The following is a 16,628-nucleotide window of genomic DNA, read 5'->3' as shown; positions in this document are numbered from 1 at the left end:
GGCGAGCACGCGAGCGACGATGGCTGTTTTCGTTCCGGGTTGTTGACATTTATCTTGCACTTTTCGAACATTCCACACGCCGAACGTGTTGACGAAAAAGGGCGCCCTTTTACCTAGCAACGACGTCCAATGGGCGGGACATTTCGCTGGTTGACGGGCACCGTTCCTTGTGTGTGACGCACGTACACCAGGGGATTTGTACAATGTACACGCAGTGGCCGCGCTTCGCGGCAAATTAATTGCAGTCAGGCAAGATGGCATCGGTCGGTCACCCCCAGCTGTACTCTCTTTGCCGGTGAGGGGGTAATTGTGCCTGGGTGAGTTTAACCACATCCCAGGTAGTTAACATGCTTATACATGAAAATCCATGTGTGAAGTTTGTTAATATCTGAAAGACAATTAATATGTGCAGTGGAACGAAGAGTGGTGCTGTATGATTCCATGGGCGTGGACGGGTGCAGATTCTAATTGCCCGTTTATAAATAGTGAACATTGTTTTGATAGTTTACATTGGCAATGCTGCAAAACTTGCGAAACAGCAAAAGGGGATTACTAAAAACAGAATTATTTTAATAAACCACATAGAAACTGACTACTGACAAAAACCTGACAATGAAATATGAATGAGAAGATATAAAAAAACACCTTATCTCTGTATGGACAAATTTTACTTACGATCTTAGACTTTTGATCTCCATTCGGCATATGTTCTCCTTTCAGTATCGATTCCTTATCATCCGGCAGTGTGTTATACACTATGCAATAGGCAACCAGAACCACGTTACACAAACAATGTAGCAGAAGGCTGTAAGGCATCCTCCAAAACACACCGTGCACAGAATACACCAGAAGGAACACTACAGACAAGGGACGAAATATATTTCACAGTGTTTGAAATTGATCGGGTTTTTTTTAGAATGCCAAATTGATTGTTGTCAGTAGATGTTTTTGTCCGAAATTATTTTACAACAAAATAATTATTTAAAAAATAATTTAATAAAAAAAAAAGGATTTAATTTATATAAATTATGAATTACATGATTATGTAAATAATCCAAATGAAACAAAACACTTAAAATTGCCCTTTTCCTTATACGATTTATCTGGGAAAATCCACTTGCTTGCAACAATGCCAGTATACAGAATTTAAAAAGATTAACTTCAATATTATTATTATTCATTGCGTATGGTCGTCTGTGCATTGTATGAGCTGTTGGCAATTAGGGAAAATATATAATCTATTTTAATGATTGACTTTAAAAGACAGGGTTGCTGGTATTGTGGCTTCTGGTTTTGTACGGGCCAGGTACGGTTGCAAACTCTGCGCTGTCAGTTGACATGACGCAAATGAGACAAGGTCACACTTAAAATTAAGCATCTGTAAAGCATGGACAAACTTTGATTACAAATTGTGATAAATATCGACACCCAGCTCAATAATCGCATTCTATGCAAATGCCCAAATCTGAAGCTTCTCTTTTAATAGATGTCCTTTAGAAAGAATAAACCAAAAATGAAAGGTTCAGATATCTTCCGATGGTAAATGCAATTTATGTAAAAGGTGACGCAGCCAAAAGCCTTTCAAGTAAATGGCATAAACACACTTAAAAAACATTGCATTTGTCTAAATTTATAGAAATTGAAGTCTCACTAACCTGCTATGATACCCAAAACGATTGCCAATACAAAATTTGGTGAATCCGGTTTTTCTTCTGCAAAAAAAAAGGAAAGACCTTAAGGGATGTCACATCACTCACTTGCAACTTTTTTGAACGCTGAATTGATTGTATTTTTACCCGTGGATTTTTTGTTCGTGATCATTGTATCAATAATATAAGTCAAAAAAAAAAAAAAAAACGTTTTTAAAGTTACAAATGCTAAGTTGTATGTTCATGTAAATTATATTTTTGGGAAATCACTCAAGATGTCACCTTTTCCTTAAATATGTACCTGAAAAAAAAATGCACTTGGTTCCTTCAATGTCATGAATGTAGGTTTAAAATGCTTATCTTTAGTGAATATTATTCATTGCTTATCATCGTCTTTGGATTCCATGAGTTCTTAGCGATTGGGGGGGGGGGTATTATTCATTTCAATGATTAATTTCAAAACAATATATAAATTAAAAATGGCATGTTTCTGGTGTTGTTGATTTTGGTTTTGTACGGGCCGGGTACGGTTGCAAACTCTGTGCTGTCGGTTGACATGATGCATATAAGACAAAGTCACACTTAAAGTTTAGCATCTGTAAAGCGTTGACAAACTTTGATTACAAATTGCGATAAATACCGACACCCAGCTCAATAATCCCATTCTATGCAGATGGCCAAATCTGAAGCTTCTCTTTTAATAGATGCCCTTTAGTAGGAATAAACCAAATTTTAACAGTTCAGATATCTTCTGATGGTAACTGCAATTCCGGTAAAAGGTGACGCAGCCAACATTCTTCAGAGTAAAAGGCATAAAATACACTTTAAAAAAACCCGGAATTTGTCTAAACTTTCTCATTGCTTATGGTCGTCTGTGCATTGTATGATTGTTTGGCAATTATGGAACATATATAATTCATTTCAATAATTAACTTTAAAGGCAGTGTTACTGGTATTGTGGCTTCTGGTTTTGTATGGGCCAGGAACGATTGCATACTCTGCGCTGTCAGTTGACATGACGCAAATGAGACAAGGTCACACTTAAAATTAAGCATCTGTAAAGCATGGACAAACTTTGATTACAAATTGTGATAAATACGGACACCCAGCTCAATAATCCCATTCTATGCAAATGTCCAAATCTGAAGCTAATCTTTTAATAGATGTCCTTTAGAAAGAATAAACCAAAATTGAACGGTTCGGATATCTTCTGATGGTAAATGCAATTTATGTAAAGAGTGACGCAGCCAAAAGCCTTTCAAGTAAATGGCATAAACACACTTTAAAAAATGGCATCTGTCTAAATTTATAGAAATTGAAGTCTCACTAACCTGCTATGATACCCAAAACGATTGCCAATACAAAATTTGGCGAATCCGGTTTTTCTTCTGCAAACATAAGCATTGTAAGAGCCGCTGCACATCCAAAAGCGAAGATAGACAGGACAAGAAAGAGCCATTCCAATGGAGACAAATCAGCGCAGGATTGTCTCTTGAACTTTAAAATGGAAGGCTTAGATTCTTTCTTCTGGTAATAAAAAGAATGTGAGTAAATTGATTCAGAGCAGCATGAGAAAAAGTAAGGATGCAACATTGAAATCGGAGCTACGGCTATGGGCTGCTACTAACACATGGATATTTCTGGAATTTTTTTTAACTCAACGGATTACATATTTTGATTAAATTTTATAAAATGCAAATATGTCACAGGAGTTCATTTAGTTATAGAATTTTCACCTTTCCATTTTCCAAAAAAATCCTAAATTTACGTCACTGTATATAATAATTATATAGCTATTTATAATTAAATATTGAAAATAAAGGAATATTGTTGTAAGTGACCCTTTATATACCCGAATTACGATTCAATTGACATATAAATGCATATATAAGCATGTAAAAGCATTTTTTTACGGTAGACATCTCATGCTCAGCGTTTCAAAGGTAATCATTATATACACTATTATTTATCTACATACATTCGGCGTCATCGTTTTCTTCGCAGATCTGTTTAGGCTCGGTGGTTGAGTTCGACATCTTCGAGTCTCACCTGAAAATGAAGATTTTGATCTTTTTTTCGAAAGCCCTCTTAAATCCGCAAAGTTTCGATTGTTACTTATGTTAGTCATGTTAGTAATGGACAAAACCAAGTCGCCCCAATCATTTAATGCCCAAATTAAATGAAGAATAGGCCCTAACTCGTGATTTGCAAGACAGGAAATACATTTGTTTTTTTTTTTTTTTTTTTCAAATCAGGACAACTGACAGGACTGTAGCCACCGAGGCAAATAAATCAAACGTACGTAGGCAGACTACCATGACTGCTAGCCCAGGTTGGCCTCCGTTGTGACTCACTGACTGCTAGCCCAGGTTGGACTCCGTTGTGTACACGCAACGGAGTCCAACCGGCATGACCTGGGCTTCGTGACTGCGTAAATAACATGTTAAACCGCAGCCGCCGCTGGCTGACGAAACCTGCAAAGAAACGTGACCTTTGCATGACCATATTTCACACATTTCGACGGTACAGAAGAACATCGAGGACTTAAGTGTTTTCACTGCATGAACAGTCCTGTTTTGTTTGGAAATGGACAAAAGATAAAGACTTACGTAGGTTGAAAAAGCTGATTCTTGTTCCAAGAACATGACGAAAACATCGGTACACCAACAAACAAGATGGCGGCACAACGAGTTTTGAATGGTCCGCGCACTGGTCTGGTTCCCATGGCGCTATGACGCGTGGGCATCGGGAATAATTGCCAGGTCTGGGATCAAACTATCCTCGCCCCTCACATTGTCACAATGCGCATGCGTGAGAGTATCGCAAGAATCTTTGACTAGACGGATTCCGATATGGCGATCACTGATCTCTAGTCATTCAAGTTCGAAAAATTTTCCGAAAAGAAATTCAAATAAAAATATGAACTATTTAAATAAAAACTCGAAAAAAATGCTCTCGAAAAATAATTAATAACTGCTCTGGGAAGAAACAAAATTGCCCTGCCAAAAACAATCACTGCCCTGTGAAAAAGATGCTCTCCAGCTTTGGAAAACAAACTCTGGAAAACAAACTGCTCTGGGGAAAAAAATTGCTCTGTAAAAAATGACTGCTCTGGGAAAATATAACTTGTCTGGAAAGAAACATTAATGCTCTGAAAAAAAACTGGCTCTAGAGACTGCTCTGGAAAAAATAAAAGTGGTGGCACCAACACTAACAGGATTTCGTAAACTAGTGATCAATGGTTGAAAATACTTTTGAAATAACACAGAAATACACGTTATTATATTGTACATGTTTTTATCAAAGACATTTACTTGGGAAACGGAACAATTTCAATATCTTTTGACAAAAATTAGACTAATTTTTGACTAATAAATATGTGACTAACGGATTTTGGACTAATTTGTGAGCCCATATGAATAACTTGTTCATACAGTGTTGGGAAAAATATACCAATTGAAACAAATTTGAATCCCAAATGAAATTTCCAATTGATGGGTGAAATGGACGGGAGGAACAACATACAAATTGAAGCCAATTGAGTCGAATTAAATTTCCAATTGATTGGAGAAAATAGACGGGAGAAAAAACATGCCAACTGAAACCAATTGAGTCCCAAGTGAAATTTTCAATTGATGGGGAAAAATAAACGGGAGGACAAACATACCAGTTGACACCAATTTGAGTACCATTTGTTGGAGCCAATTCATTCCAACTCATTCCAATTCAAAAATCAATTAATTTGAATAGGCCGTTTCCAGTAGGGAGGACCGTGCTAGGACTACGGTTCGACGAAATTGATTGGACGCGTCGGCTGTAAATCATTAGGCAGGAATCTAATATGACGTCGGCCTGAAAAACGATAGCCGACGTCGGCGGAACGGCTTCTATAAGTCCTAACGGTTAGCCGGTTTCCCACCAACGTCGGCAAAACGGTAACAACTCGACGTTGGCTGTAGGACTGTGCCGGGACTACGGTCTGACGTAACTGATTGGACGCGTCGGCTATAAATCATCCCGCCGACGTCGGTGAGAATCTGAATAATATGACGTCGGCCAGAAGAACGATAGACTACGTCGGCTGGCCGTTTTGTTGGGGCGTGTCGATGAACTGCATTCCCACCAACGTCGGCAAGACGGTTAGAGCCCAGCGTCCGTTTCAGGGACCTTGGTACGACCTCATTGCGACTGCCTTTGGCCGACCGCGACCATTTACCGACTTTGCCGACTGATCCCCGACTGAACACGACGTCGGGCCGACGTCAGCGTGCTATCTAGGAAAGGGTATTCAAAGCCATGCTCGTGAAATTGAAACTTGAAGTTAAAGGATTCGTGAGACGCAAAAGCCCAATTTCTGTTGATGATATGGAGAAAATGCAAGCATCAAATCAGTTGGACATGAGTTCTCCCTGGGGACTGCAGAATAAGGTATTAATAATAAATAATAATAATAACATTTATAAAGCGCCTTTTCCTAGGGTTACAAAGCGCTCAGAAAATGACCCAAAAATACAACAATGACAAGGATAAAAAAATGGAAAACCAAATGGAACCGAAACCACTGCCAGGCCCAGGCCAAGGCGCTCAGACAAGAGAGCCCAGCGAAAGAATTGCAGGGAAACAATCAAAGGGAGACCGAGGAGTGCAGGGGCTTTCTGAGACAAGCACACGCGGGCCAGGCCTGACAAGGTAGTTACAGATTAAACAAATGTGTCTTTAATGACCCTATTCGTTGACGTTATGTGGAATTTCGTTTCGTTTGTTGTACGATATGCTAATTGGCTCGTTGCAGCGCTTACTTCAGGTTATGCAATCAAGAATGTTCACCTAATCTCCTTTATATAGAGCTGTTTTAGTTCTAAGCATTCATTCCCAGTCAAGCGACACACCCTGCTACACCAGACTTAGTGACTGCCAATACAGCTCCTGCTTATGCGTCATGTCACAGAGCGATATAAAACCTCAGCCCGTTGGCGGCAATCAAGAAATCTTGCAAGCCATCCAGGCTCTGACAAACTCTATAGACTCAAAAGTCCAATCTGCTTGCAAGAAGAAGAAACTCACCGACACACCTACCTTCAAGAGGGATGGTAATCAGCAGCAATTTTCTCATTGCGAGAAAGTGCTAACCTTAATCGAAACCTCTCTACAGAACATCGAAACCACCCGATTCACATCGTATCTGTATGATACTACCATCATGGTGGTACGATTGTTAGATGGTATTATCGTGATGTGTTATAGCATCGTAACACGTACTATAATGTTTTATCATATTACCATACAACTTCCTTTGCGGAGATTTCATGTATTATGCATGACTTTTTTCCGTGTATGAACCAATGGTGTTCGTGGCTTCATTTGTCACGGGCACCGTGATCCCGGTTCGGCTGGGCGGAGCGGCGTCGCATACGTGGCCCGACACCTACCCCGGCCGTACGTCACGCTGGCCTGGCCCTTCGATGTGAGTGCATGCACAGTAGCCATCTTGGACCCAAAGCGTATATATGTTGCGTGCAAATCATTTACCGAGAAAGGTCAGAACAACGGAATGAAAACAAGGCGAAGAGCTGGTTGTGTAAAGGTCTGTGCTTATTTATTTACTAATTCTAATATTTAGGGAGAGTTGCTTTTAGGCTTACTTATGTCATTGACCCTGTTAGCCCCATTAATGTGGCCTATTTACTGGACTGCCTCCGTAAACATAGGCCACACAATCCCGGGACATACCGTTATTTCGTTTTACCGTTTTGGATTTCCTCAAAAACAAAAACAGTAAACGCACCGTTGACCGTTTTTTCGTTTTACAGTTTTGTAAAACGGTCAAACGGTATTAGGTCACAAAAAAACATTGACCTTTTTGTTGTTTTTCTTGATTGTTGAAAGCGATAAACGGTTAGTTGCTTCATTTCAGAATGTTGTTTTACAAGAACATGACAATGAAAAACGGTCAATAGTCCTGTCGACCATTTTTTGTATTTAGGTTCGGCAATTTAGCAATGCACCTAGGAATGTTAATGCGTCCTCATGGGATCGAGTCATTGCCTGGGACCCAAATTACCCTCCTCACATTTTGTTCTCGCGACATAGTTTTCGAACTGGCTATTAAAAAGCCGTGCCGAACTCCAATTTCCTTCAAATATCTGCAACTTCTTCAAACGTATTACCATCCTGTATCCATTGTAAAAGGTAATGTCCCCCCTTGAAATTTTCCAGCGCCATTTTTGCTTGCAACTCTTAAGCCCCACCAACTGAATCGCGTGAGAATGGGGTCAGGGTCACGCCAGGAATCACACCACGCATTATGCCGAGGTAACACTTTTTCATGTAAAGCATGGTCCCCCTCCATCCCCCTTGCCCAGCACCACAAAATGCACCACGGACTGTTCACTATGACACTGAAATAAAAAAATGTCTGTATTCAATACTGACCGTTTTGCTGTTTTTCAAAGTTATTTGTGTAAAACTGTAATACCGTTTGACCGTTTTACAAAACTGTAAAGCGACAAAACGGTCAATGGTTTGTTTACTGTTTTTGTTGTGAGGAAATGCATAACGGTAAAACGAAATAACGGTATGTCCCGGGATTCAACACATCCACATGTACAAAAACGTGTCGCACTTTGCCAAATTTTGATTTTCGCATTTAGGCTTAGTTTGTAGGGTTTTTTTTTGCTTAAGAAGCATACTCACCCTCTTTATAGGCTAATCAGAAAGTGCTGCCTTTTTCAGATGTATATTTTTCGTAAAATTTCCAGATTCATTTTTACACGTTTGCGTATCAAAATTTCAACATGAAATTTCACAAAAATTAGACATCTGAAAAAGGCAGCATTTTCTGACTAACCTATAAAGAGGGTGAGTATGCTTCTAAAGCAAAAAATTCCCACAAACTAAGCCTAAATGTGAAAATCAAAATTTGGCAAAGTGTGACACGTTTTTGTACATGTGATGTGTGGCCTATGTTTACGGAGGCAGTCCAGTAAATAGGCCACATTTATTGGGCTATGACCCTGTATGAAAATCCTGTCAATGCCGCAACTTGCATATTACTAGGACTATAAAATTAGAAAACACATGGTTTTTCTCAGCTGTAGACATAGACCATAGGCTTAATCATGAATTTTGTTAACCGTGGATGCTTGGGCAGTAAATGCATGAGCTATAGTCGCCGAAATGCTGAGTGGTGTGCTACCTACTTCGACATGTTTGAGTCGCTTGGAACTTGGAGACTACATTATCATCATGCATTGTGTTAGCCCCGTAAATGTGGCCGATTTGCTGGACTACCTCTGTAAATAAAGGCCACACTTGGAACATGTAGGCCTTTCCGATAATTTTTGAAATTTGTTAAATTTTTATCTTCACATTTAGACTGTAGTTGAAGTTTGTTTACGCTTCTGAAGCACAATTACCCTCTTAAGTTTAAAACAATAAAAAAAGTCCTCTTTCTGAGACGTCTATTTTCAATATAGTTTCCACGTTCGTTTGCACACCTTGGGGTATATTACGAAAGATCACGTAAAATAGGAGTCTAAGAAAGGCGGGACGTCTTAATTTCTATCGCTATACAAAGGATGAGTGTACATGTAACTCTAAAGCGTAAATAAACTACATTCGTGCTGAAATGCAAACGCGTCTTTTTTCTCCGGAGCGGACACTGCACTGGGCCTCCGTAAAATAAGTCTGGTGTGGGTGGGTGTGTGTGTGGGGTGGGTGTGTGTGTGTGGGGGGGGGGGGGGGGGGGGGGGGGGCTGGTACCATCTGTCAATGGGGGCGCTGTTCAAACCAATATTTATATGGCGCTTTTCAGGGCAATCCATGCGCAAAATTAAAAGAAAAAAAACCGTAAAGACCGCTGGAACACAAAGGGCATGAATTTTGTTTACATTGGTGGGGGGGGTGGAGGGTGGGGGTGGTGGGGGGGGGGGTAAGCGCTGCTATAAATAGGGCATTTGAATGGAGAGGGCAGTATTTACGAACTATTTGAGGTACATCACACCCCCACCCCTTAATCCCCCCCCCCCGCCTGTCCCTGTTGTCGTCAATCCTGTACTGAATCTTAGATTACTTCCGGTTTTTTTTCTCAACAAAAGAAAATCTTTCTGAATTGTTTTGAAAAGAAAGCAAAGGGGATTATGGCGATGGCAGAAGGGTCGGCACATAGTGTGGGAACATTTATCAATAGGGAAAAATCGTATTAAAAACGCATTTTATTCGTTGCAGATGTTATTGCGGTTAATATTCCGTAACGGATTATGAAATGTAAATCCTTTCCCCTTTGCAGCTCGGAGCTAACGCTGAATGCCGTGTGGAGGGCTGTCCACAGTATGGGAAGGTGACCGTCAGACTCGATCGCCATCTGGTGAGGCAGCATCAACTCAGCAGATCCGAACATGACAGCCTCCCTCAGTGTTCAGCTGTCAAAGCTCGTCGACACCGATTATTGAGAAGACAAGAAAGATGTCTACTAGATGGGTGTATTCGCAATAATGTTTTTTATTGCAATTTGGCAAAGCATCTGCGAAACATGCATCAAATGACACGACAGCAATATAGACAAAAGTAAGTTGGAAAGGGTTAGATAGACCCTTGGGCATTATTTACATGCTGTCGATGTTCTCACACTGCATCTAGCACCTTTATCAATGCGTACCATGTTGACAGAAGATTGGATTCTGTTACTGTGGTTTTTTCTTCTTTTATGTGTTTTTGTTGTAGATTGTCTTTCGGAGAGAGGACATTTTGTCTTTTTCTATAGTTCTTTTGTTTTCGCTGTGTTTGTTGTTTTGACATTTTGTTTTTTGTTTATTTTTCCTAACCATATTTTGCTTCGCTTAGTTTTGTTTTGCGTGCAGTTTTCCATCGCACTGAACATAATTATAAACGAGCACTTAGATATATCTGGACGGTGTCCCACAAACCCATCAACTAGGCCAGTAAGAATTAACATTATCTCCCTGGGGAAATGTAATTTTTAAGCTCTTATAAAAGACTTAAAAATGACCTTGACCCAATATTAATGATGCCGAAGTGGGAACAATGATTAGCCGGGGTATAATAGAGGCTCTCAATAAGTTAGTCAGATTCCAATATGGGCAGTATAGTAGAGCATATCAGCTTCAAAAACACACCCGCGAAACCTATATGGAGCAAGTTTTTTACCTTTATTAGCCTACATTAAAATGAGATAGTTTATCACGATACTCGAACTGATGTTATATTAAATTAACCCTCTTTGCTGATTATAATTAAGAGCCAGACAAACTTATTTGCAGACAAACCCCAATGATAGATGTCAGATTTAAGGGTTTACATACTTTTCCCCATTTGTTTTTCTGGTGTGAAAATATTTCTGGAATCATGTAGGGAACAAAATAGTTTCACCAGCCCAATTCTAAAAGATTTATGCGGGTAAACCTTTGACACAAAAATGATGACGAACGGTAATTAAAAAAGAACATCTTAGCATCTTGAAGATCTTAAATTCTTTAACGCTATACAAACTGTGGATTTGAACTTCACTAAAATAATGATCGCACACGTCCTTTCCATGAGCGTCGCGAGGGGGGGGGGGGGGGGCAAGGTGGTCCTTTCGCTGGGTTTTAATACACACCAGACGGCAGTCACTATAGAAGGATTGTTTTCTTTGCAAGGTTTTGCAATTTTCGTTACCGGTATTTATTGCATGGGGGCACTATATAGTTGGCCTCATTTTCAGCAGGCGCATTCATACAATAGTACTGCAATAAAAGGGTTATTTATATCTCCACTATTTGAGAAATGGTTTTGGTTGAGATGGGGAGAAAAAGTGTCGGGGGTTAACACCTCGGATGTGGATGGGCGTGACCCAACACCACCCTCCTTTTTTGCAACACTATAATGATATTCGTTGGGAAAATCGTTTTTATGTATTTATTATTATGACAATGCCTAGACAATGAGAGCAGTTTGGGGGCAGTTTAGCCATTTTGTGTTTTGGTAATGATGGCAATGATTTTGACAGTGACGGTGACGACAATGACGATGACGCCAATTCTTACTGGTCTAAACGGTTATCACCAAAGAGTTTTATTGTTTTTCTCTTTGCTGAAATATTCTTTTTTGTTTATTTGTTTAGGCTGGAGTCCGAAGAAGATGATCCAGCTTGCTCACTGGTGCTGCAGCGGTCTAATTATTCTCCTACCCACTATGCGGAAGGTACGGGCTCGATAGAGTTTTTGTGTGTTAAATTGTGTTTAATTTCATGGCCATTGATGACATCTAGATCCAAAAGATATGACACGTAAAATTTGATTAGTATGTTTTTAAACATTGCAGGATAGTTTTGTAATAAATTTTCTAACCAACAATTCAGTCTTTTGGAGAACCCCCTAATATCCATCCGCAAACATGTCCAGTTTTCAGAACTTGTTCCCATTCGTCATGGAAATACCCATTTGATGTCATGGACCCATTTCAAAACGGCGGAGATTACTTGAAGTCAATTTCTGTCACATTTTTTGGTTAGTTTTGCTTGTAACAAGTAAAATGTATGCGTGCAGGCCTATACATGTATTATACAGAGGTTAAAATTTGCATGTTCATGAATACTTAAACCTCTTTTTCTTAAATATAGAATGTTTATACATTTTTTAAATATTTTTTTAGTAGCATTAATGAGAGTCTTTCTGGCTTCCAAGAATTAAAATTGGTAGTTTTTGTCCTCAAAATGACAATTTAAGAAATGTATTCACAGAGGCTGAAAAGTCCACTTTAATTTTGAAAGGTTGGCAAGTGTGTAAACAATCAATAACAAGCAATTTCTCTTTTCTACAAGCAATTTTCGACATATTGTCTTCACGTTTCCGAACTTCAACTGTGGAAAGGAACAACTGTTCTCCTGTATTTGACATGCATTTTTCTTTTATTTTATTCAGGTGATGACTGCCCTGCTGTAGTGGAACATCCATCGAGCAAAGACTCTCTATGTAGTTCAGGTATTTACTATTTCCCTATGTTTTTACTTACTGAGTGATTACACTAAGTCATAGGTTGACTTTTCCATTTCATTTTTAATATTTATTTAATGTACAATTGTATCAGATGATCGTCATACATGGGCCCATCAGGCGTTGAATATGCATTATTAAAAGGAATACTTTCGTGTTCGTGTTTTTCATGTGTATTTAAATCTGTGATGATCTGGTCACCATTAATTAACGAATATGCATGTTTTCCTCTTCCCGGATTTTTGAAAAGAATTATCAAGAGTCAGTGATAAAAGTCATCTTTAACTGACTTTTGATTGTTTTTCCTTTACAATTTCAAGTACTGGTGACAAAGCGGAATTAAAAGTACTCGTACATGTATTTTGACACTTTTTCAGGTTGTGATTCCTTGCCCTTCGACGAGGACACGGAACCAGGGACGACGAATCTATATCCAAAGGTTAAACTTATCCAGGTTGAAATGGCTTTGGATAATTTAGTAATCGTGAGAGAAAGATTGCCTGCAGTACAGACGTTCGATGGGAACCAACATGTATCCCGGTTTTATTTAAAAAAACATTTGATATCAGCTGAACACTGGTTGGCATTCATAAATTCTTTAGAATCATCTGGGAAGTTTGTGACCAAAGGCGCTTTTGGTACTTTTCAGTACGAATGTTGCCTGTGTAATCATTGGCACAGACTTTCCATGTGGGGAACACCTTCCCTGTATTGAACTGCCTCCCAGTTGTCTATGCAAAGTTTAGATTAAAATGGAATGAATCTTATTTTAAGACATTTGTGTTATAATGTATTGTGTATAAGATATCTTGACCAAAAATATCTTATTCTCTTGCTGCTCTCCCACCGGTCATAATTGAAGGAAGCATTTTATTTTTTGTTATTCCAGGTTTTGCAATCTGCAGGCGCGGATACGGGGGGGGGGGGGTGTGTTCAACCCCCCTGCCCCAGCTTGTCTTTTTTTCTATAGAAATTCATGAATCCCCCCCCCCCCCCCCCGTCTGACACCCATTTTTTGTTACTGGTAATACTGTCCGCCTTTGCACAAAAATACGGACAGGGCCGGATTTCTCTAGGGGATATACATGTATATACACTATTGTGTGATAAAAGTGTTAATTATCGTCGGTTTTGAACAACGACCCCTTTTAAAGTGCGAAACCCCACCCCCCCCCCCCCCCCCCGCAAAAAAATCTGGATCCGCCCCTGCTCTGCATTACTAAAAAAGGGTTGTGTGCTGTTCTTTGGTCCCAGACGTACCGTTCAGTGCCACTACAGTTAAATGAAAGGCGGTACCCTTGCACGATATTGAGAGAAAGTCCCACTAAACTTTTAAGTTGCTATAACAGCGGAGCTAATTGTTTTAACCTAGAATTTTAATTGAATAAGAATAAAAACTATAAGCTTTACAATTTTTGACATTTTATGTTTTTGCATTAGGCTTTATTTTCTGTAGGATTGTCTTGTTAAATAAATCTCCTTGGATCTCTTTCACAATTATTTAAGAAAATGATCAATTGTTCTTCATTAATTTGCCTGAAATTTGTATCCAATTCTAACAGGTCATCCAATTTAAATGTGTTCTTGCCTCGTGTTCACTGTGCATAACGGAAGTACGTATATAATGATTTTATATATAAAAAAAAAACACTGATCTCCTATGGATTCCAGCTCTCACAAAACTACTTTTAACATACAATTAAAAAATAAAGTGTACAATGTAAAAATGTGAAAAGATTCATTAACAGATGATAAACATATATTAGAATATAATACAAAACATCATGCAATATGACATATCCCCCTGTTCTAGTATTTGTCTTGGTTTTTTTTTTGGGTGGGGGGGGGGGGTGTATATATGCATGCAGTCTCAAAACCGTTCAAACAATGTGGATGTGGTTAATAAGGTGCAAGTGAATTTAGGCATTTAGGTTAGCAATAATATCACACAAGCTCCTGAATTTGCACAATAAGCTACTAATAGCCATAAAGTAAATGACCTAATACCCTACAATATTAAACAAACTTTGTTATGTACCACAGACCGACTCTGATTACTGACAGATGTCGTACTTTGGTTGATAATATATCATTATGGGGTTTTGAAGCCTTGGGAAGCTGTAATCGCCGATATTGATGAACATTCGTCGGGTTTTATAACTGTCCATAAAATCAAATTGAAGAAACAGTATCCTCAAAATTGAAGCAGATTTTTGTTTTATAAACAACATTTGTAAACAATATCAACCAACTGGACTGAAGCTTGATTTTTTTTTACAAAACAAATAGGGCCTACTTAAAGTTTACTGCGAAAGAATGTTATTAAACTGGTCGATACGAACTATTGAATTATAATTTTACAAAAGCACAAAAAAAGAAAGAAAGTAGCACGAACATTTACATAAAGCGTTAGGATTTGGATTTGTTGAACTGTAAAATCATGTTCCTTGGGACATTCCAGCTGGCTTCCCAAGTGCCCTCTTCTTCAGGTAGCCCTCCCAGTGAACCAGATACTGTACCTTTCCACGTCTGATACGTTTTTTTTAGTAACTTCTTGATCGTGTACAGGACTTCAGATGCGTGGTTGGCCTCCACGCTTTGTTTCAGGATTTTTAGATCCGTCGGCAAATCGTCTTCATCTATGGAATAAAAATGTTGGTAATTAGTCTTGAAACAACATATTCACGAATAGGCTACAATTAATGTCCAATATGAAAGTATTTTCGGTGGTGCATTGTGGTCATGGGCGTCGTCAGGATTTTTCGGGGGGGGGGGGGGGCAAATGCCTTGATACTTGTTATATACGTTATATACCTTCTCTAGCATATTCTTATTTACTATTTTCTTTATCCCCCCCCCCCCCGGCTTTGAAGCCACACGTATTGCGATCGCATATTCCTTCTGTGTGGGTGCGTGCGTATGTATGAAAGACAGATCGTTCCACTTCGGTAAGGTTCCGTATTCAGTCATCAATCTCAAACGAACTAAATATGTGGTTATTGCTCATTGTATCTGGTAAAGTGATTAGACTCGAGCAGCAACAGGTCATGACCTCCGGGGCCACTCTGGTCCTAGGTAGCCAAAGATTGATGTCACTTTGTTTCTCTAGTGTCGTGAAAGTTGACTCCACGGCTACTCTGGTTCTATCAAGGGCGGATCCAGGGGGGGGGGGCCAAAGGGGGCCATGCCCCACCCCCCCCCCCCAAAAAAAAGAAACCAATTTTTGTTTTTATGTAACATCGCAATAAAGGCAGGCAATGAGTACACCACCATCTTTCCTCAAAAAAACATTGGTTTAAAGTGGTCAGAAATTGCCTCAGTTCGCACCACAGAGCATCTAGAATCCAACAAAAATTTCGGGGCCCTTAAGCGGGCCCCGAACCCCACGCCGTAATTTTTTTGACCCACTTTTTTGAGGGAACCAATTGTTTTTTTGGCCCCTCCAAAATTGTGTTCTGGATCCGCCCTTGGGTCCTATTGCCAAACCCTGTTGCGAGTATGACACATTTCAGTTTGGTAAGGTACATGTACAGTTGTACACTGAAAACTGTTGTTAGACATGTGCACTTTCCTATGGAGCCAGTGGGGCCCACTTGTACAACAAGGTGTGCATGTCATTAGTACAGAGGCTTATTGCTTATATTTTTTTCTTGGGGGGGGGGGGGCTTTTTCCTCGATTGGATATCGGTGTATGCAGACTATTTTTCCTTTGTTTGATTTTGTTTTCTCCTTTTTCTATTACGTTTTTTTTCTTTTTCTTGAAGATATACCGGTGTAGATTTTCCGTAAACAATCGATACAAAGGGAAGAACTGAGAACGCGGCTTTATCACTTGAGGATGTTTCAAATTAAATGCTCACATGCCCAATAACTAGGCCCATGCATATTTATGTATTTTACACTGTTAATGGTCAACCATGCTTAGGGTAGAGGGTAGTTTGAGCAGCAGCAATCACACTGGCGTATCCAGGTCGGGGAGAAAGGTCTG

At 39.4% G+C, this 16,628-nt stretch overlaps 1 protein-coding gene and 1 long non-coding RNA gene across 2 annotated transcripts; one reads left to right on the top strand and one right to left on the bottom strand.

Moving 5' to 3' along the window:
• Positions 1–1,655: 1,655 nt before the first annotated feature.
• LOC119735165 lies at positions 1,656–4,324 on the bottom strand. Its single transcript, XR_005272183.1, has 4 exons — positions 4,259–4,324; positions 3,628–3,698; positions 2,981–3,176; positions 1,656–1,712 (listed from the first exon to the last, which is right to left on the bottom strand). It is a non-coding gene; the product is annotated as an uncharacterized LOC119735165 (long non-coding RNA).
• Positions 4,325–6,836: 2,512 nt separating this feature from the next.
• Positions 6,837–13,626, top strand: LOC119723524. Its single transcript, XM_038194231.1, has 5 exons — positions 6,837–7,233; positions 9,937–10,214; positions 11,770–11,849; positions 12,569–12,628; positions 13,018–13,626. Exons 1-5 carry the CDS (start codon positions 7,201–7,203, stop codon positions 13,353–13,355), a joined length of 789 nt encoding a protein of 262 aa, XP_038050159.1. The 5' UTR covers positions 6,837–7,200; the 3' UTR covers positions 13,356–13,626.
• Positions 13,627–16,628: the final 3,002 nt, after the last annotated feature.

Source organism: Patiria miniata, unplaced genomic scaffold (assembly GCF_015706575.1).
Source record: "Patiria miniata isolate m_02_andy unplaced genomic scaffold, ASM1570657v1 HiC_scaffold_1, whole genome shotgun sequence".
Lineage (NCBI taxonomy): Eukaryota > Metazoa > Echinodermata > Asteroidea > Valvatida > Asterinidae > Patiria > Patiria miniata.
This window is presented reverse-complemented; position numbering and strand designations above follow the sequence as displayed.